The sequence below is a fragment of the Gymnoscopelus braueri genome, assembly GCF_963280865.1.
Source record: "Gymnoscopelus braueri genome assembly, chromosome: 21".
Classification (NCBI taxonomy): domain Eukaryota; kingdom Metazoa; phylum Chordata; class Actinopteri; order Myctophiformes; family Myctophidae; genus Gymnoscopelus; species Gymnoscopelus braueri.
In genome coordinates this window covers 10,739,781-10,760,234 of record NC_137623.1, presented here as the reverse complement: position 1 = coordinate 10,760,234, position 20,454 = coordinate 10,739,781, and the positions used below count along the sequence as shown (strand labels likewise).

The following is a 20,454-nucleotide window of genomic DNA, read 5'->3' as shown; positions in this document are numbered from 1 at the left end:
GAAGAGAAGAGAAGAGAAGAGAAGAGAAGAGAAGAGAAGAGAAGAGAAGAGAAGAGAAGAGAAGAGAAGAGAAACAGTCAAACAATGTTATGAATTAAAAAATGTTAACTAAGATGAACAGAGTGATCTAACATGCTTTCCGATCTATATAAATAATATTCAGTTGTTAAAGGGTGGTGGAGGGAGATAAAGTCTTCTTCCAACTTCTCTTGTTTATCATTTATGTTGAAAAGGGATAGCCATAACCTCACACACTTTGTTAAGTGTAATTTTTCAAACATGGCCACCATCTCGTTTCTGCTCAGATATAGCCTTACCGCTTTGAAGGGGACGCATGATCCATCCATGCAGGTGAACTCAGGACAGGTGACAGTGGCGTTCCGACCACCAGGGGGCACCGGTGAGACTGTCTTATCTGGGTTTTTTGAGAAGAACAAGAGAACCAGATAAGGCAAACAGAAAGATTGTTATCCTAAATGTTGTCCGCTCAAACATCTGCCTGAACTATAGCTCACGGTATACATTCAAGTTCTATACGTCTCCAGTTTACAACTCACCACACACTAGCTCATCCTCGCCATGGGGACAGTCTGGAAGGCCGTCACACACTCGTGACATGTTCACACAGGTACGGTTGTCACACGAGAAGCTGCCTGGGCAGGGAGGTATCCAAGTCGAGCCTGGACGAAAGATCAAATATAGATAGATGGATAAACAGTAGTGGAAAGTACTGTACTTGAGTAAAATGCTTAGGTACTTTTACTTTACTGGAGTATTTCCAATTTTCAATACTTTTACTTCTACTCCACTACATCTCAGAGGCAAATATTGTATTTTTACTCCACTACAATTATTTGAAAACTTGAGTCACTAATTACTTCATAGATATGAATTATTATTTCAAAAGATACATTAACCTCTTCAGCCCTATTTAAACTTTGGCCATTTGAAAATAGCCGATCTACAAGCTCACAACGCGTCGCGATGCGACGCGTTGTGAGCTTGTAGATCTGCTATTTTCAAATTTGTACGACACATTACGAAACGGGACATTCTGCATAATGAGTACTTTTACTTTTGGCACTTTAAGTACATTTTGATACCAATACTTTTGTACTTTTACTCAAGAACATTTTTATACCGGACTTTTACTTGTAACAGAGCATTTCTACATTGCAGTATTGATACTTTTACTTAAGTAAAACATTTGAGTAATTTTTCCACCACTGTGGATAAATATAAATGATTGAATTAGGTATTTTAGTTTTTAGACTGAACGGGAGACACAGGTATCTGCGGGCAGATAGGAAGGATAACACAGGTGCACAGGTGCCGTTGTTGGAACACAAACTGGTTTAGACACCAGGGTCCCCAAAGGAAATGGAAAATATTGTATGGAATGTATTATGAACATCCTCTGTTTTTATCGTTTTGTCCAAACAACTAACCACAGTTGTCCACGCTCTCGTCTGACGCGTCTCTGCAGTGAGGGGTCCCGTCACAGAGTTGCTGGTAGTCCACACACTGGTCCCCGCTGAGACAGGACACCTGGCCGGGACCGCAGGGGGCCGGGGCACACTGCTGCTCGTCGCTGCCGTCCATACAGTCCGTCTCTCCGTCGCAACGCCAGGCCTGGGGCACACACTGCCCGCCGCTGGCACAGGCAAACTCATACGACCTACAGGCTGGAGTTATAGGAGACAGAGGAGGAGTTAGGAGACTGATGTTAATTATGACAGGGCAGGAGAGGAGAGGAGAGGAGAGGAGAGGAGAGGAGAGGAGAGGAGAGGAGAGGAGAGGAGAGGAGAGAAGAGAAGAGAAGAGAAGAGAAGAGAAGAGAAGGCTTCAAATGCTCCTTAAAATGTTTAAACTCTCTACTCTAAGAACACCCGAGGGTGTTGTGTTCTCTCATCAAAGCCAGGGACATTTTGTGTGGCAGAGGATTTAGTCCAAGTGCTTTTATATTTAACTAATTCAAACAGGGAACGCGCGGTTTTCACGATTTAAAAATACATCTACAAGCTCGTAGCGCAGCACTCGGTGCCACGCTATGAGCTTTTTTAATAGCCAAAGAAATCTCAAAATTACACAGATGCGTTCCCCGTCTTAATTGGTTAAGAACACATAGAAGACAGCCAATCGTCCTCCACTCTCAACATCCTAGTCACATTGGCATTAACCTGCAGACGGCGTGACGGGTGGGGGCGACGTCGCCACGGCAGCGGGGTGACAGCTGGTCTTGTTCTCGTCCTCTCCGTCAGGACAGTCCGTCACTCCGTCACACAGCTTGGACCCGTTCACACAGGTACCGTCGCTACAGGCAAACTGGCCTGGGGCACAGGTCACTGTCAACACACACACACACACACACACACACACACACACACACACACACACACACACACACACACACACACACACACACACACACACACACACACACACACACACACACACACACACACACACACACACACACACACACACACACACACACACACACACACACACACACACACACACACACACAGGTCACAGGCTTAACAAACTTCCCCATATCACAAACGTACACCATTTATTTGTACTCATTTGTCATTTCATTCCTTTCACGTCTTCGTACCTTTGCTTGGACAGACAGCTTCATCTGTTCCAGAGGGACAGTCTCTGTGACCGTCACACACTCTGTCTGGAGGGACACACTGGTTCCCAGGACACTGGAACTCCCCTGGAGCGCACACACACCTAACGACCAATAAACACTATTATAGTATACTGATGACATCATCTACGCAAATGAACATTCTGAAACGGTATTGTGTAAACTTCTTGGTACTGTTGTATTGTCTGCTGTATGGCTAACCCTGGGTGGGTTAGGACAGAGTCAGACCCATTGAAAGACCCATTGAAAGAGAGAGTTACGGCACTATTTCTCTCTCACCCTGATGCAATCACATGGTTCACGTAGTAAGCGTGCTTCGATCATAAACAATGAATATGAATGGGATTCAACCCTGGAACTAACAGTTGTTTGGAACTATCGGTCACCAGACGGCAAGCGTTACTTCCCCATTCTCCTTGTTCTTGTTGTTATCTCTGAGCACACTGAAACAAAAATTATCTGTTTACAGTGGAAGTCTATGGGTCTCTCTCTCAATGGCTCCGGGTTAAGTTTAACACAAGCTCTATATACTTCACATGACAAATATAGCAGATCTTCAAGTTCACGTGTTGGATATTTATTTATTTACAGTAAATAACTTTAAATAATTCCCTAATGACATCCCAAAATAGGGACACCCGGGATAACGTGGTTAAGGTTAGGGTCAGGGGTCACTCGACACTGAGAAGCAGAAGCAGACATAAGACAGATCTTGTAACACACCCTCGTTCATCGCTCAGGTCCCCGCAGTCATCGTGTCCATCACATCTGTGGAGGTAGAGGATGCAGCGTCCTCCGGCGCACAGGAACTCACCCTCATCACACACCACGCCACAGTCTGACACAGAGGAGAGAGAGACTCACACTTACAGTACTGTACAGTAGCCATTGCAGACACACACTCAATCAATTTTTATCATTTAATTATGAAGATAACAACACAATGATGCCTTAAGCCACTTAGACAAGGAAAATGTTTTCTAAATCCTAACAGTTTTTTGAAAAAATAAAAAAGAATAAAGGTTTCAAGATTTAAAAAAAATAGCAGATCTACAAGCTCATAGCGCGGCACTCGGTGCTAGAAATCTAAAGTGACACAGATGCGTTCCAGGTCTTAATGCGTTAAAGGTGTATTTGGTGTCAACACAGATAATTCCATGTCACCCACCTTGCTCGTCAGAGCCGTCGGCGAAGCCACAGTCTAGCCGCCCGTCACACACGCGGTTCGCGGGAAGGCACTTCCCATTGGCGCACTGGAACTCTCCCGGCGGGCACAGGGGCATCGGGGTGGCAGGCCCGCAGAACTCCTCGTCCGATTGGTCGGCGCAGTCCGGGCGCCCGTCACAGCGCAGGGAGAGGTCCAAACAGGGACCACTGCAGGGTTAAAATAAAAATATATTTATTAAAAATAAGTATATTTATTAAAAATAAGTCAAACTTTTCACAAAAAAAAAAAATGTAAATACATTGCTGTATGGATGTATATTGATGGATGCATTTTATGTATTAAGTGAGGCATGGTTATTGTACAGATTGTGGAAATAAGTTTCCTCAATTTTCATGTAATTTTCATGTCAGTTTTCATGTCAAGGCCGCGGGCCTCTATTTGAAAAGATTGTGTGCCATGGACAGGGACATAAGAGAAAATGTGTCAACATTTTGCAAGAAAAAAAAAAGGCCAATCTACAAGCTCGCCGCACGTCATTAACATTTTAAAATAAGATAGGGCTTAAGTGTTTAAACTGTTCCTAATTTAGCTGGGTACGCACTGGAACCCCTTCAAGGAACCCCTGGAGAACCCGTGTTAAGCTGTGGGTGAATTCACCTCGGCCTGCTGGCGCAGTGGAACTGATCTGGAGCACACGTGGAAGGGCAGATCTCATCCGAGCCGTCTCCGCAGTCGTCCTCGTTGTCGCACACCCACTGGGACGGGATGCATCGGCCGCCCGCACAGCGGAAATCTGACTCCTGACAGGAGGGTGAGGGAGGAACGCAGGCCACGCCCTCACACTGCCACGCACCGTCCACACAGGAGCTGGACATGCACACACAGACACACAAACACAGAAACAGATACATTTATATACACGGCAAACATGCATCTACACATGGACAGATACAGCACAAACACACATACAGTTTGTGAACCACTCATATACATTAGTTGTATTCAATCTTTAATTCATTGACTTCTCTTGTCCGTATTTTATTGATAAGAATACTTCACAGAAAATCATATCAATTTTGTTTATTTAAAAGAAAACAAAGCACATTGATATTTTGGCCAAAGGCCAACCACTGCATATATTGATAAGCATACTGCACTACTTGCATATGAACACTAAGTTTAACTGCACACTCTTCAGAAACTTTCATTGATTGATTGATTGATTGATTGAGTGAGTGATTGATTGACTGACCAGTTCTGACAGTGCTGAGAGATGCTGGTCCCAGGCGGAAACATGGAACCCTCCCAATCACATGGACACTCAGAGGGCACGACGCAGCCATCACCTGGAGGGAGGAGGAAACACACATTTCATAAGCGCGTCTGTTGGATTCGTCTATATGGACACAGCAGAACATACTGCGCGTTTAGACAGTACACAGACTGATGTTCTACCATGATGAAACACATTTACATTACATCAGTGGTTCTCAACCCCCCAAACTGATATGTATTTGGCTGCGGACCCCCATACTGTAAAGATGTTGTGTTACCGTGTTGGACGGTGCCGGCGGGGCAGAAGCAGCCCTCCACACAGGAGAGGGCGCTGCACTGGGAGTCAGAGCTCTGCTGCTCGGCACTGGGACAGGAAGGAGAGCAGGCGGCACCACAGGGCTCGTACACCAGACCGTTCTCACACTGCAAGGCTGCGGGGGCAGAGGGGAGGAATAAACGACATGGAGGGCAGCAAGAGGGAGAGAAATGGGAGAGAGGGAAGAGGAAGAGTACAGAGAGAAAGAGTACAGGGTGAAGATTGTCACAAAGAAAGAGAAAAAAGAAAATGATTAGCAAGTAGATCAAGCAAAAACAAACGGTCGACGATCCGATGAAGTTACAGTAAAGAGAGAACCGTGTGATTGGTGTGGGTGAGAGGTTCAGCAGTGGTGGAAAAAGTACTCAGATTTTGTACTTAAGTAAAAGTATCAATACTGCAATATGGAAATACTCCGTTACAAGTAAAAGTGTGGAATAAAAAATGTACTTGAGTAAAAGTACAAAAGTATTGGTATCAAAATGTACTTAAAGTACCAAAAGTAAAAGTACTAAAATGTTTGAAAATAGCAGATCTACAAGCTCACAGCGCGTCGCGATGTGACGTGCTGTGAGCTTGTAGATCGGCTAATGAGAAGGGGTGGTTTGCAGTGGTGGAAAAAGTACTCAAATGTTTTACTTAAGTAATAGTATCAATACTGCAATGTAGAAGTACCCTGTCCCTGTTACAAGTAAAAGTCCGGGAATTCAAAATGTACTTGAGTAAAAGTACAAAAGTATTGGGTCCTTAAAGTACCAAAAGTAAAAGTACTAAAATGTTTGGAAATAGCAGATCTACAAGCTCACAGCGCGTCGCATCGTGACGTGCTGTGAGCTTGTAGATCGGCTATTTTCAAATAGCCTATGTATAAAATAAGGCTAAAGTGGTTAATGTATGTTTTATAATTTAATAATTTAGATCTGCAAAGTAACTAGTAACTAAAGTTTTCAAATAATTGTAGTGGAGTAAAAGTACAATATTTGCCTACGAGATGTAGTGGAGTAGAAGTAAAAGTAAAGACATTTTGAAATACTCCAGTAAAGTAAAAGTACCTCAAAATTGTACTTAAGTACAAAATCCGATTAAGTTACAGTAAAGAGAGAACCGTGTGATTGGGGTGGGTGAGCGGTTCACAAGGTGTCTGAATGTGTGTGAGTGTGTGTGTGTGTGTGTGTGTGTGTGTGTGTGTGTGTGTGTGTGTGTGTGTGTGTGTGTGTGTGTGTGTGTGTGTGTGTGTGTGTGTGTGTGTGTGTGTGTGCGTGAGACTTACGACAGAGTTCCTGGGACCTCCAACGGACGTAGACGCCTCGGCGGTTGCACTCCTCAACGTAGGCAGATATGGCCGTACACAGACACTCACAGTCCCCGCCCGAGTCACAGCTATACACGACACAACAGACAAACACAGAACGATCAAACACAGTGTGAAGGGATGTACTGGATATGAATGCATGGCCATGATAAATAAAAAACGACTTTCCTCAAGTCAGTCCAGTCACTCACCCACAGGCGTCAAAGACACACCAGTCGTAGTACTGCTGGAAAGGCACCTCGGCGTGGCAAACGGAGAACAGATCCTGGGTCAGTACCGCACACCTCTTCCTGGCCCATGGCTGTCTGTGGGGGTTCAGCTGCGGAGAATAGGAGTTTAGCCTGTGTGTGTGTGTGTGTGTGTGTGTGTGTGTGTGTGTGTGTGTGTGTGTGTGTGTGTGTGTGTGTGTGTGTGTGTGTGTGTGTGTGTGTGTGTGTGTGTGTAGAGCAGTGTTGATTTCGTCGATTAAAACCATGACGATGTTCGTCGACTAACTTTTTTCACTGACAAAAACTAAATAAAAGCTAAGCTATGATGACTAAAACTGAGACTAAATATATTGACAATTTTGTCAACAAATAAAAACTAGACTAACATGTTAGTGAGGGACGAGTGGAGAAGAGATCCAGTAGAACTAAAAGACAAGTCATTTTATGTTTGGTTGCGCTTGGGTGTTGCGCTCTGAAAATAGCAGATCTACAAGCTCACAACGCGTCGCACTGCGACGCGTTGTGAGCTTGTAGATCGGCTATTTTCAGCATGCAACCAAGTGTAAAATCAGCCATTACGACGCCATCAAGGCACCGCCTAAATCAACTGTAGATTTAGTCGACTATAATCTTACGATATTTAGTCGACTAAAACTAGACTAAAACTAAAACATTTCAGATGACTGAAATATGAATAAAACGAAGTGGAATTTTATTCAAAAGACTATGACTATAAAAAACTGTCAAAATCAACACTGTTGTACAACTATTGATTATTTTCTTAGCGATTATTCTATCGATTAATTTTTTATTTTTTGGATCATAAGTGTATCAATGACATTGTGCATTGTGAGCTTGTAAGTCGACAATTTGGGGTATAAATTCATTAGTTTGATTAACTGTTGCAACCCTATGTGTGTGTGTGTGTGTTAGAGAGACAATGCATGTGTGTGCACATGTACTGTGTTCCACTCACAGTGCACGGGTCTGTGAGGTCCTGGTCCGCCACGTCTGGGCAGGAGGGGCTCATCTTCCAGGAGTTTCCAAACAGCTCGGGCGTCGACTCCATGATGCCCTGCCGCGTGGTGAAGTCATTGTCCGCGTCGCCGTCAAAGTTACCGCACAGACCGCCCACGCGCCCCCGCAGGTGTGGCGCCAGGCGCACGTACACACGCATGCCTGGTGGGGCAAGTAAGTAAGTAAGTAAGTAAGTAAGTAAATTGTAAAGCACTTTGTAAGATCTCTCTGTGAGAAGTGTTATTTATATAGCACTTCTCACAGAGAGACTTACAAAGTGCTTTACAACAGGATTAAAAACAAAGCATAAGTCATTAAATCAATCAAGACATCAGACAAAATCAAGGACCGTCCCAACGCTTGTTTGAACAGTTTCAACATTTCTTTTTTGCATTTAGCCAGCAGGTGGCTGCTCACATGGAGCCAAGGGTCGAAGTGGCGAATTTCCAATTCCTAGACTCTACCCACACACAGTGGTTGAAAAAGTACTCAAATTCTTTACTTAAGTAAAAGTACCAATACTGCAATATAGAAATACTTAAAGTACCAAAAGTAAAAGTACTAAATGTTTGAAAATAGCAGATCTACAAGTTCACAACGCGTCTGCTATTTTCAAATAGCCTATGTATAAAATAGGGCTACCCACACACAGTGGTTGAAAAAGTACTCAAATTCTTTACTTAAGTAAAAGTACCAATACTGCAATATAGAAATACTTAAAGTACCAAAAGTAAAAGTACTAAATGTTTGAAAATAGCAGATCTACAAGTTCACAACGCGTCGCGATGCGACGCGTTGTGAACTTGTAGATCTGCTATTTTCAAATAGCCTATGTATAAAATAGGGCTAAAGTGGTTAATGTATGTTTCATTATATCATAATTTATATCTGAAAAGTAACTACCGTAGTAACTCAAGTTTTCAAATAATTTTAGTGGAGTAAAAGTACAATATTTGCCTCTGAGATGTAGTGGAGTAGAAGTAAAAGTATTGGAAATTGGAAATACTCAAGTACAGTACAAATACCTAAACATTTAACAGTACTTAAAGTAAATGTACTTAGTTACTTTCCACCACTGCCCACACAACTACGGCCACCCCAAAGAGAAAACATGTGCAATTGTGCATGTGCATGTGCGTGTGCATGTGCGTGTGCGTGTGCGTGTGCGTGTGCGTGTGCGTGCGCGTGCGCGTGCGCGTGCGTGTGTGCGTAGGTGTAAGCATGTATGCATCCTACCTCCATCCCAGAGCAGAGTGACCCCGAGACGAGAAGACAGGGAGACGAACAGACCAACTCTCTCCAGAGTCAAACCACTGCCGCTGTAGGACTTGGGCAGAGTCACTGGCATCCCATTCACTGTCACAGCTTTACCTGAGAGACAAATAGAGACAAAGAGACAGAGTTAAGTTCTGGTCCAGTTCAGGTGACTCCTCTAGTCACTAGAGAAATGAATCCTTTTTGGCATGAAAAGGTTGAGAACCACTGCACTAGAGTCTAGTGCAGTGGTTCTCAAGCTTTTCATGCCGTGACCCCCCCCAAATAATCATATTTGAACTGGGTTAGGGTTAGGGTTACCTGACAAGCACTTGGAATGTAGGCATTTCATTTAGTTTGACTCTGTTCCACAGATAAATATTGTGAAAATAGCATTTATACAGCTTTTTTTCATATTTTTTGCCTCTTTCTTATATTATTTGACAATTTGGCCAATGTTTGACCAGTTTTTATATAATATAGTTTGTTGATTACTTTTGATGCAGTAATGCTATTTTTCTTTTCTTTCTTTATTTTTTTGAGGTAGCCTATTACAAAGCTCTTAAAAGTCCTTTAAATTGTCATTTCACTGTCATCTGGGGACCCCCCCACCCCCAAAAATCAAGTGGGGACCACCCTGGGGGTCCCGACCCACAGGTTGAGAACCACTGCTCTAGTGATTCCTTTTCCTCCCTCATCCTCTCCATGCTGATATTTCATTCACCCTCTCGCTCTCTTTCCCACCTTTTCCATTTTCAGTTGAGCTTCCAACGAGCCATGTTTGTGAACATTTGCGTAAGAGATTTTTGTTTTGTTTGCACAGTATGTTTGCCAGCAAGATAACTTGAGAATGGATTTTCTTGAAACTTAGAGGTAATGATCAGCAGACTGCCCCCGTAAGAGAGTTTGTGGGGGGTAAAAACGGCAAAGGTCATGGTCACAGTAGAAAGATATAGGACAAAACATGTTGGTGCGTGCAGCGTATGATCACTCACACGCACGCACACGCACACACACACACACACACACACACACACACACACACACACACACACGCGGCAGCAGATCTTCATTATACCATATATTCCATCCGTTCCCTCCAGCCCTCCCCCTCCCTCCCTCCAGTGGTGGAAAGTAACTAAGTACATTTACTCAAGTACTGTAAAATGTTGAGGTATTTGTACTTTACTGGAGTATTTCCAATTTCCAATACTTTTACTTCTACTCCACTACATCTCAGAGGCAAATATTGTACTTTTACTCCACTACAATTACTTGAAAACTCTAGTTACTAGTTACTTTTCAGATATAAATTATGATATTACGAAACATGCATTAACCACTTTAGCCCTATTTTATACATAGGCTATTTGAAAATAGCAGATCTACAAGCTCACAACGCGTCGCTTTGCGACGCGTTGTGAGCTTGTAGATCGGCTATTTTCAAACATTTTTGTACTTTTACTTTTGGTACTTTAAGTACATTTTGATGCCAATACTTCTGTACTTTTACTCAAGTAAATGTATAATTCCAGACTTTTACTTAACGTAACAGAGTACTTCTACAGTGCAGTATTGACACTTTTACTTAAGTAAAACATTTGAGTATACTTTCTCCACCCGTGCCTCCCTCCCTCCCTCCCTCTTCCTCACCTCTCAGCAGGTGTATGACGGTGTTCCCCAGGCTGAGGGTGACAGACTTGGTGCAGGTGACCCCCGTGCTCCCACAGGGCACGTTCTCCGCCGTGACGCTGAACAGGCCGTCCGTCTCCCGGGCCAACACGTACTGGCAGTCTCCCAGGAAGGAGTAGCTGCGCCCGTCGAAGGTCACGTAGTGCGGGTCGCCCGTGGCCACGCACACGCCGCCGCACGCGGCCTGGCCGCAGTGCCAGCGACGTTCCTTACAGACACTGTATCATTCACAGTGATACGGACGAAAGAGAAAAGAAAAGGAGGTAGAATTAATGAAAAGATACAATATACTCACTGTATACTTTTGTGAACGATGCCATTCTTTCACTTTTCCATATATTGTATAGAAAAGTGAAAGAATGGTTTTGTTCTTTACTTTTAACCCATTAAGACCTGACGCCTATTCTACAAATGTCTTCTAAATCCAAACGGTTTTCTGAAAAACCTACGTTTCTATATCAGTGGTGCTCCAACTTTTTCATGTCAAGGACCCCCAAAATTATATTTATTCGGCCGCGGACCCCCATCTCAAAATATGTTGTTCCAGGGACCGCCAGAAGCAAAGATTTGAGTTAAAAATGTTCGCTTTAAAATAATACAAATATATTAATTTGCGCACATTTTCTCGATTTTTCAAAAATAGCAGATCTACAAGCTCATAGCGCGGCACTCGGTGCCGCGCTATGAGCTGGTATATCTGCTATTTTTGAATAGCCATAGTGTAAAATAATGCTTTTTAGCTCAAATAAAAAAATGACACAGATGCGTCCCAGGTTCTAAATTATAAGCCAACTATGCAAAAATCAATCATAAGTCACTTCACGTTGTGTAATGTGGTATAAGCAAAATGTAAATAGATACAGTCAATACAATAGTATTATAATGATACATTATCATTATCTGTACTGTAATGCGACTTCATTGGGTAAACTTGACCAAAATCCTACTTTACCATTTGTTGCAGTCCTTGGTAATGGTGTCGTTGCTGTTGTAGAGTCGGCCGTTATGATGGCAGGGACACTCCTCAGGTAGAACACAGCTATCCCCCTGTTTAAACATCAAGTATTGTTGAGATGCTGGGCCAACAAGCAAGTAGTTCTCAAAACGATATATTTTCTAATACCGTCTACTGTATACAAAATTAAGAACATCAAAATGTATGAATACATATACAGGATTTTATGGTCTTTAAGCAAAGGCTAGTGACAATACGGTCCGATTTTCTGTGCATATCTGAACAAAGCTCACACATAATGCTTGTCATTTAATTCATCTGGCATTGTATTAATGCACCTTTTAGCTGTAGAACTAGCAACAAATCTAAGATGATCTGAAGTAGTACAGAAATGATACAACAGTAGGAGGCTCAACATAGTATGTATTATTCTCCCACCAGCAGCACGGTGCCCTGGGGACAGACGCAGCCAGACAGGGGCTCTTGGCAGCCTCCCTGGAGGGCCGTGGACCCCTGCTGTTGGCCGGGGGGGTCCAGACTGGAGCAAGTGAGGAGGCAGGAGCGTGGCGAATAGACCAGAGAGCCGGGACACTGGTTCATCCCCTTGCAGTGATCCTCGGTGCAGTTCAACAAGCCCCGCTCACACACACTGTTATGGGAGAAGGAGAAGAGCCGAGGTATAATTGACAGTGGTGTAAAGTAACTAGTACATTTACTCAAGTACAGTACTTAAGTACAGTTTTGAGGTGCTTTTACTTTACTGGAGTATTTCCAAATGTCTATACTTTTACTTCTACTCTACTACATCTCAGAGGCAAATATTGTACTTTTACTCAACTACAATTATTTGAAAACTTTAGTTACTAGTTACTTTGCAGATATAAATTATTACATTATAAAACATACATTAACCACTAAAGCCCGATTTTATACCTAGGCTATTTGAAAATAGACGATCTACAAGCTCACAACGCTATGCGACGCGTTGTGAGCTTGTAGATCTGCTATTTTCAAACATTTCAGTACTTTTGGTACTTAAAGTACATTTTGATACCAATACTTTTTTACTTAAGTAAATCTTTAATTCCGGACTTTTACTTTTACTACAGAGCACTTCTACATTGCAGTATTGATACTTTTACTTAAGTAAAACATTTGAGTACTTTTTCCACCACTGCTGCTTCTTGGCATTGAAGAGAAATGAGGAAAGGCATGGTTGAGAGGAGAAGTGGTTGAGGAAAACTTTGCAGTTATGTGATCAGTGCATTAATTGGTGGGTGTAAATTGAGTAATAAAAAAAAGGGTGTTAATCGTGAGATTAGGGCCATAAATGTGAGGACAGAGGGGATGAAAGAACACGCCGAGTACAGAGAGTTAGCACTTTAGCGGTACAATGAATTATGCTAGAAATAAATTAATAAAAGGAAAGATAAGAGAGTGTTACACACGCTAGGTACACTGCTTGTGTAAAAAAAAACTTGAATGAAAATGAGCCAACATCTAATTCCTATTTCTTCTGTAAATTATTGGTGTGCATGAGCCACCTGTTAGTAAGAAGTATCTATGATGTGTTCCGGTGTATGACTGTTGGTAAAGAAATACAAAGGACTTTTTTGTTTTTTTACTCAACAAAAGGACAACACAATCTTTGTTTACATTTTTTTTTGCTGAGGCGTTAAGTAAGAATATTTGACAGGGACCAAAGTGCAACTCAACCCTTGTGCAACTCCTCACATGAATGCCCTTATTCATAATTCATATCAACGTTATTATCTAATCCAGGTTCTACAACGTTTCCACATACTGTAGCAATGAGTCAGGTGATTGGTCAATGATATGGTTCTCTACAATGTAATATCAGCAGGGTGCACAAACACGCGCACACGCGCACACACACACACACACACACACACACACACACACACACACACACACACACACACACACACACACACACACACACACACACACACACACACACACACACACACACACACACACACACACACACACACACACACACACACACACACACACACACACACAGCGGTCAATCGAACTGTTACTACTACTATGCTGGCATTCAGTCAAAGCTGAATGCCAGTAAGTTGCTGGCACAGTGCTATAGAGTAAAACGAGCTGCAGCTGTCATGTGGTGAAGAAATGCAATGAAATCAACCTATCCTGTAGCCGAATGGAGCAGGAACATAGAGTGATTTCATCAGAGCTCTCACACCACCAAGCTCTCATTAGACACACGTTCTTCATGTTCATTACGCATCACGGATCATTCTCATTCTGGGATGAAAACTGGGTAGGCTAGGACCAATTTTATTCATAGTGCGGAAACTCTGAAAAATCAACCTTGTTCCAGATAAACATTACAGTGCTTTATCGATGCATAATGATGGGGTTTTGTGTCATTGTACTCATGACATAAACAACAGTTAAAAACAATATGTTTTCGTTTTTTTTGTCCTGAGAAAAAGGGGTCAAAGGACAAAACTTGCTGACTCATTCCGAGTCGCTATCACGATGTCCACACATGATAAAGCAGCATGTGGATGCCGCTATAAAGAGGCGAGGGTTGTTTTTATGATAGGCTATAAATAAGCAGTATCTGTTCTCTTTATTGTCCTGTCTGCCGTTTTGTGAGTCTAGCAGCACACTGTTTTGAGTGTCTGTAGAATTAACCACTGTCCCTAGTTTGGAAAATATGATCTGTAAGTGATCCTGAAGGGACAAGGAGACAAACTGTGCATTCACAGCATTTAGAAGATGCCATCATTCATTTTGAGAAGATAAGTCTGAGTTGAGTGTTCTAGCCGCTGTCAACAACAATGAATGTATAGATAGATTACTTGTTACTTCACAGCGATGTGTGGGTTGTCTATTAAATGCAACCATAACTGCTTGTTGGTTGTTTATGTGTGCCTTTTGAGCTGTATGTCTTGTTGTTTATGTCTGTGGTTCTTGTTTGAGTGTGTCTACCTTCTGTAGTCTGTACAGCACTGCGCTTTATTATAAATAAATTGAACTTGAATTGACATGATAAATGATAAAACATGAATATCCTAATAGGCATCAACAGCCGATTATCACTCCCCAGATGTTACTGTACAACCGGGCCTTAACGGCAAACCATTTACAAGTGTAAAAAAACTTTAGTTACTAGTTATTTGCAGATATAAATTATTACATTATAAAACATACATTAACCATTAAAGCCCTATTTTATACCTTGGCAATTTGAAAATAGCCGATCTACAAGCTCACAACGCGTCGCTATGCGACGCGTTGTGAGCTTGTAGATCTGCTATTTTCAAACATTTGAGTACTTTTACTTTTGGTACTTTAAGTACAAGTGTAATACAAATACTGTACATACCAGGTATTGCAGTTACTCTGAAAGATTTCCCCTGGCTGGTACGTCTTGTCTCCGTGCACACAGGGGCACATGCTGATGGGCACACACTGGCCTTGGTGGTCCTGCACGAGGCCCGGGGGACACTGGCACCCTGGAACACAGCTCCTACCGCCCTCTTCGCCAGCGGCGTCCTCCACCTCACAGCCCCAGCCCTGCCGCAGGTCTAGGCAGGACGCCCCGCACACACGACCGCACTCCTGGTACACCTGTCCCCCCGAGCACTGGACCGCTGAGGAGAGGAGAGATCATTGGTTTATGCTAAGATCCCTGAGAGTGTCGGGTCATCATTGAACGAATACACATCATAATGCAAGGTAAATACCACATACAAATTCAATGAAGAACCATTAAAGGGATAGTTCTCCCCCCAAAATTACCTTTTTTTGTCACATTCCTAAGCCAATAATTTGATGACCGGCGGCGGCTCCGGTAGGAGACTCAAAGTGACAACTTTGAGTCTCTTACCGGAGACATAAGCATCTTTCGGCCAGTCATCAAATTATTGGCTTAGGAATGCGACAAAAACAAAAAAATCATGGGGTTTGTAATTGATAGAAAATACGTATTTTTTTGGGTGAGCTATCCCTTTAAGCTAAGACAAGGTATCAATATCACACAAGACGACTTGTACACATTTAAACACAAACTGAAGCATATGACTTGGATCCCTAATAATAAACCACTAAACCAACAGTCCATCCACTTACGACAGAAGGTGCTGTTGCGCCAGTGGACGGGGACCCCCTCCTGGGCACAGTGGCGCGCATAGGCGGTGAGGACGGTGCAGTGGCAGGACTTCTGGGGGGCACAGCCACACACCTCGGACAGACACAGACGGAGGTAGGGCTCCCTCTCCACCACATCATGACAGGCCTATACCGGAGGAGGAGAGGAGAGGACATGAGACGAGAGGAGAGGATTCAGGAGAAGAGCAGACAGAGAATGAGGTAGAAAGTATTGATGACATAACACACACACACACACACACACACACACACACACACACACAAATAATCGCATTCACCAACACATTCTCGCTCCCAACTCGGCAGGCTTCAGAGACGAGACGAGTATTAAAGGGATAGGTCACCCAAAGAATGACCTTTTTTATATCGATTAGTCACCCCATGGAGACTTGAATTCATGGATATTTTTTTTGTTTTGTCGCATTCCTAAGCCAATAATTTGATGACCAGCGGACCGGTAGGCAGCATTTCCGGTAGGAGACACAAAAGGAGACTCTTTGTGTCTCCTACCGGAACCGCTGCTGGTCGTCAAATTATTGGCTTAGGTATGCGACAAAAACAAAAAAATATCCATGAATTCAAGTCTCCATGGGGCGACTAATCGATAGAAAATAAGTCATTTTGGGTTTGAACTATCCCTTTAATTACCTCTTTTCAATGTCAATGAAAAGGAGAATTTCAGGAGAAGGCTTGCAGACCTCTCACACACACACACACACACACACACACACACACACACACACACACACACACACACACACACACACACACACACACACACACACACACACACACACACACACACACACACACACACACACACACACACACACACACACACACACACGCACGCGCACACACACACACACACACACACACACACAAACCTGGAAGACGGGACTGTGTATGATGGAGCACACGCTGTCTGCATGGTGTCTCTGCTGGGTGTAGGTGGTGCAGGTGTCTGGAGGCGGTCCTCTGGGTAAGCTACAGTGTCCCGTGGTGAACTTGGCGGCAAAGGACGACACGCTGCTCTCCACGTCTCCCTCTGGAGTGGTGAAGTCATCGTGCTGATTCCAGGTCAGCGTGCCGCACAATCCACGCACCTTGAAACACAGGATGTCAATCGCACGATAAATGCGACACAATGACGGCAAACCCCCAGAGCAGTGCAGTGCCTCACCCCAAGGTAAAACAACTGCAAAAAGCAGTTTATTCCTGTTTGTTTTATTTGCCTATATTTTATTTGGAAAATAATGCTCAGCAGGGGGGGTGGGGGGGGGACGATAATTTACGATTCTGTGCCTATCGGTACATGCAGGGCTGAGTAGTCTCAAGCGAGTAGTCACAACGTTCAGCACGGCAACTCGCGCGCTCCGTGGTGCTTCTCGTGGCTCAAGTTCGCTTGAGACTGCGGCCCTTCGGTCCAAAACTATACTTTATCGTCGAAAAAATAGTCTGTGGTTGTTACTCATTCAGTGCCATTCTTATTTATGGCAGTTTGGTTCTGAGTGCCACAGCCAAAATTCATTGTAAAAAAAAAGTGCTCAGGAGCCGAGATACAGCCTTTTTCAGTAAGAAGTTAAACAAGAAGTGAATGGAGCAGCAAATCTTCAAATCATCATATCTTGGGTTCTGAACATTAAAAAAAAAAAAAAAAAAGGGAAAAATATTATATTTTTCATGACGTCTTAGACGTCACGTGGCGCTCAGGGCGCTTCAGGCCATGACGTCTTAGACGCCATGTGGCACTGAATGAGTTAAGTAGTGTCGTCGCCAGGAGTCGATCCCATGAGGTGTGGGTTGGGAGTCTAGTGATTAATGAGGCAAGCCACTGAGCCTGGTGGTGAGATGGGGGGTATTTGGGCTGTATTACAATGTGACAACGGCCACCGTTCCCAACTCTCCTAACGTAGAGCGAAAGAAGCCCCGCCCAGTAGGGCCCCGAGGCTACTGAGAGCGGTTGGTAGAACGCTGCACGCGTATGTCCCAGCCAGGGACTAACCCCAATCCAAACCTTAATGCTGAGTGCCAAGCATTGGGTACCATTTTATAGTCTTTGGTATAACTCAGCCCGGGGATTGAATCCCAACCTCCCAATCTCAGGGCGGAGCCTCTAACCACGAGGCCACTGACCTGGTTATTATGTCAAGCATCCCTAGGTTTAATGCCTTTGGAGACTCAAAGTGGATCGAATCACAGATTCTTTTCAAAGTGTGAATGTTATACCTTGCTTGCGAATCCAGGCTGCAGAGTTATGAGGGCCAGGGGCCCGTCCAGATGCCAGAGCAGCTGGGCACCAAAGGTCTGGACCAGGAGGAAGGACGAGGATGCCCTGCGTACCACCAGGTCCCCTGTCACCACAGGCAGCGCCTCCCTCTGGCCATTCAACGTCACTGCACCTGGAAGAAGAAAAAAACAGTAATGTAACGTAACATTACGTAATGTAGCGTAACGTAGCAAAACGTAACATTATTGTAAAAAAAAACTGTGCATGTTGTACTTTCTTAGTAAGAAATAACAAGTGTAAGTAAACAGATTCAAGTGTACAAGTGAGTTCACTGTAAACCACACACGTTCACCACTCCAGTCACTCACCAGTGTCTGTGATGGTAACTGTGGTACGGAGTGCAGTGATTGACACCTCCTTCAGACAGCCCATCCCTCCACCTCTGCCTCCACCTCTATCCGTCCCACACTCTCCACAACGCACGTTCACCACCAGTTTCCTGTCCACAAAGTCCTGAAAACACACACACACACACACACACACACACACACACACACACACACACACACACAAACACAGATAAGCTCATCATTCACTGAAATAAAATGTTATCGGGGGAAAAAAAACATTACACGTGTGTACTAACTGTGGTGGTGCGTATGTGGCCTTGCATGTGGTGTGTACAGTGGTGGAAAAAGTACTCAAATGTTTTACTTAAATAAAACTATCAATACTGCAATGTAGAAGTACTCTGTTACAAGTAAAAGACCGGAATTCAAAATTTTCTTGAGTAAAAGTACAAAAGTATTGGTATCAAAATGGACTTAAAGTAACAAAAGTAAAAGTACAAACATTTTAAAAATAGCCGAGGTATAAAATAGGGCTAAAGTTTTATAATGTAATAATTTATATCTGCAAAGTAACTAGTAACTAAGTTTTCAAATAATTGTAGTGGAGTAAAAGTACAATATTTGCCTCTGAGATGTAGTGGAGTAGAAGTAAAAGTATAGACAATTGGAAATACTCCAGTAAAGTAAAAGAACCTAAAAATTGTACTTAAGTACAGTACTTGAGCAAATGTACTTAGTTACTTTACACCACTGGATGTGTATGTGGCATGGATGAGTTGTGTATGTAGTATACCTGTTGTGTAGCGTATGTGGTGTGTATGTGTTGTGTATGTGGCATGCATGTTGTGTGTGGTGTGGTGTACACCACAGTATGTGGTGTGTGTGTGTGTGTGGCGTGCGTGGCGTGCGTGTGTCCTACCTCCACCGCAGTGAAAGGACAGTCTCCTCCCTGCACAGAGAAGCCCTTCTTGTCAAAGGTGCTGACGTGCAGGGCTCCCATCAGGCTGCACTGAGCCGCACACCTCTCCCCAGTACACTGCCACTGGCCCGCTCTACACACACTGGACAGAGAGAGAGAAAGAGAGAGAGAAAGAGAAAGAAGAATAAGAAGAAGAGAGATATAGAAAATTACAGATAGGAAAAACACACACCGGTCAACCCTAGGCTCACCCAGTCTTCTTTAAAAGTGTCCCTGAGCAAGTAGTTCACCCAAAAAAATTACTTATTTTCTATCAATTACACACCCCATGAAGCCTTAAATTCGTGGACATCTTTTGTGTAATTGATGGAAAATTAAGTAATCTTTTGGGTGAACTACACCTTTAAACCCTAACGGCCCCTCGTACGCTCATCCGAGCCAATCTGTCTGCTGGATGAATGCAGGAAAAAATAAATGGTCCCACAGCACTCACCAGGTGTTGCACCTCTGCTGTATGCTGTCTCCCGGCTGGTAGGAGCGTCTGCGGTGGAAGCAGGGACAGTCGTCTCTCTTCAGACAGACGCCCTGGTGGACGTAGAGACCGGGGGGACACTCGCAGCCCCCTACGCACTCCTCCCTGCACTGGCCCGCCGCGGCGGAGGCCGGACCCGGGGCCTGGGGGGACGTACAGCTGGGAGGACAGGAGGACACGCAGTCCGAGAACACCTGACCTCTGGGACACACGCGACCTGAGGGACGACAGAGACAAACAGTGGAGAATCAGACTGAGAATCTGGTTGACTTCACAGGATTATACATTTGCACATATTTAGGATATTATTTATATATGGTGCTTTACAGCAGTGGTTTTCAACCTTTTCAGGCTGTGACCCCCCAAAATAATCATATTTGAACTGAGGTCCCC

At 43.7% G+C, this 20,454-nt stretch overlaps 1 protein-coding gene across 1 annotated transcript in view; it reads right to left on the bottom strand.

Annotated features, from left to right (window-relative positions):
- The window catches only part of sspo (SCO-spondin), a gene marked incomplete at both ends in the record, with an annotated part of 126,697 nt that overhangs the window by 97,468 nt on the left and 8,775 nt on the right, over nucleotides 1-20,454 (bottom strand). Inside the window, 24 exons of the mRNA XM_080417392.1 lie at nucleotides 318-415; nucleotides 558-680; nucleotides 1,449-1,685; nucleotides 2,181-2,345; nucleotides 2,621-2,742; nucleotides 3,383-3,497; nucleotides 3,828-4,033; nucleotides 4,485-4,694; nucleotides 5,080-5,173; nucleotides 5,381-5,533; nucleotides 6,689-6,798; nucleotides 6,922-7,049; nucleotides 7,916-8,118; nucleotides 9,193-9,327; nucleotides 10,864-11,120; nucleotides 11,855-11,949; nucleotides 12,296-12,506; nucleotides 15,246-15,513; nucleotides 15,992-16,157; nucleotides 16,918-17,136; nucleotides 18,260-18,432; nucleotides 18,629-18,773; nucleotides 19,530-19,671; nucleotides 20,023-20,278. Of these exons, the coding sequence (XP_080273518.1) occupies nucleotides 318-415; nucleotides 558-680; nucleotides 1,449-1,685; nucleotides 2,181-2,345; nucleotides 2,621-2,742; nucleotides 3,383-3,497; nucleotides 3,828-4,033; nucleotides 4,485-4,694; nucleotides 5,080-5,173; nucleotides 5,381-5,533; nucleotides 6,689-6,798; nucleotides 6,922-7,049; nucleotides 7,916-8,118; nucleotides 9,193-9,327; nucleotides 10,864-11,120; nucleotides 11,855-11,949; nucleotides 12,296-12,506; nucleotides 15,246-15,513; nucleotides 15,992-16,157; nucleotides 16,918-17,136; nucleotides 18,260-18,432; nucleotides 18,629-18,773; nucleotides 19,530-19,671; nucleotides 20,023-20,278 (4,031 nt within the window). The remainder of the gene's footprint in view (nucleotides 1-317; nucleotides 416-557; nucleotides 681-1,448; nucleotides 1,686-2,180; nucleotides 2,346-2,620; nucleotides 2,743-3,382; nucleotides 3,498-3,827; nucleotides 4,034-4,484; nucleotides 4,695-5,079; nucleotides 5,174-5,380; nucleotides 5,534-6,688; nucleotides 6,799-6,921; nucleotides 7,050-7,915; nucleotides 8,119-9,192; nucleotides 9,328-10,863; nucleotides 11,121-11,854; nucleotides 11,950-12,295; nucleotides 12,507-15,245; nucleotides 15,514-15,991; nucleotides 16,158-16,917; nucleotides 17,137-18,259; nucleotides 18,433-18,628; nucleotides 18,774-19,529; nucleotides 19,672-20,022; nucleotides 20,279-20,454) is intronic.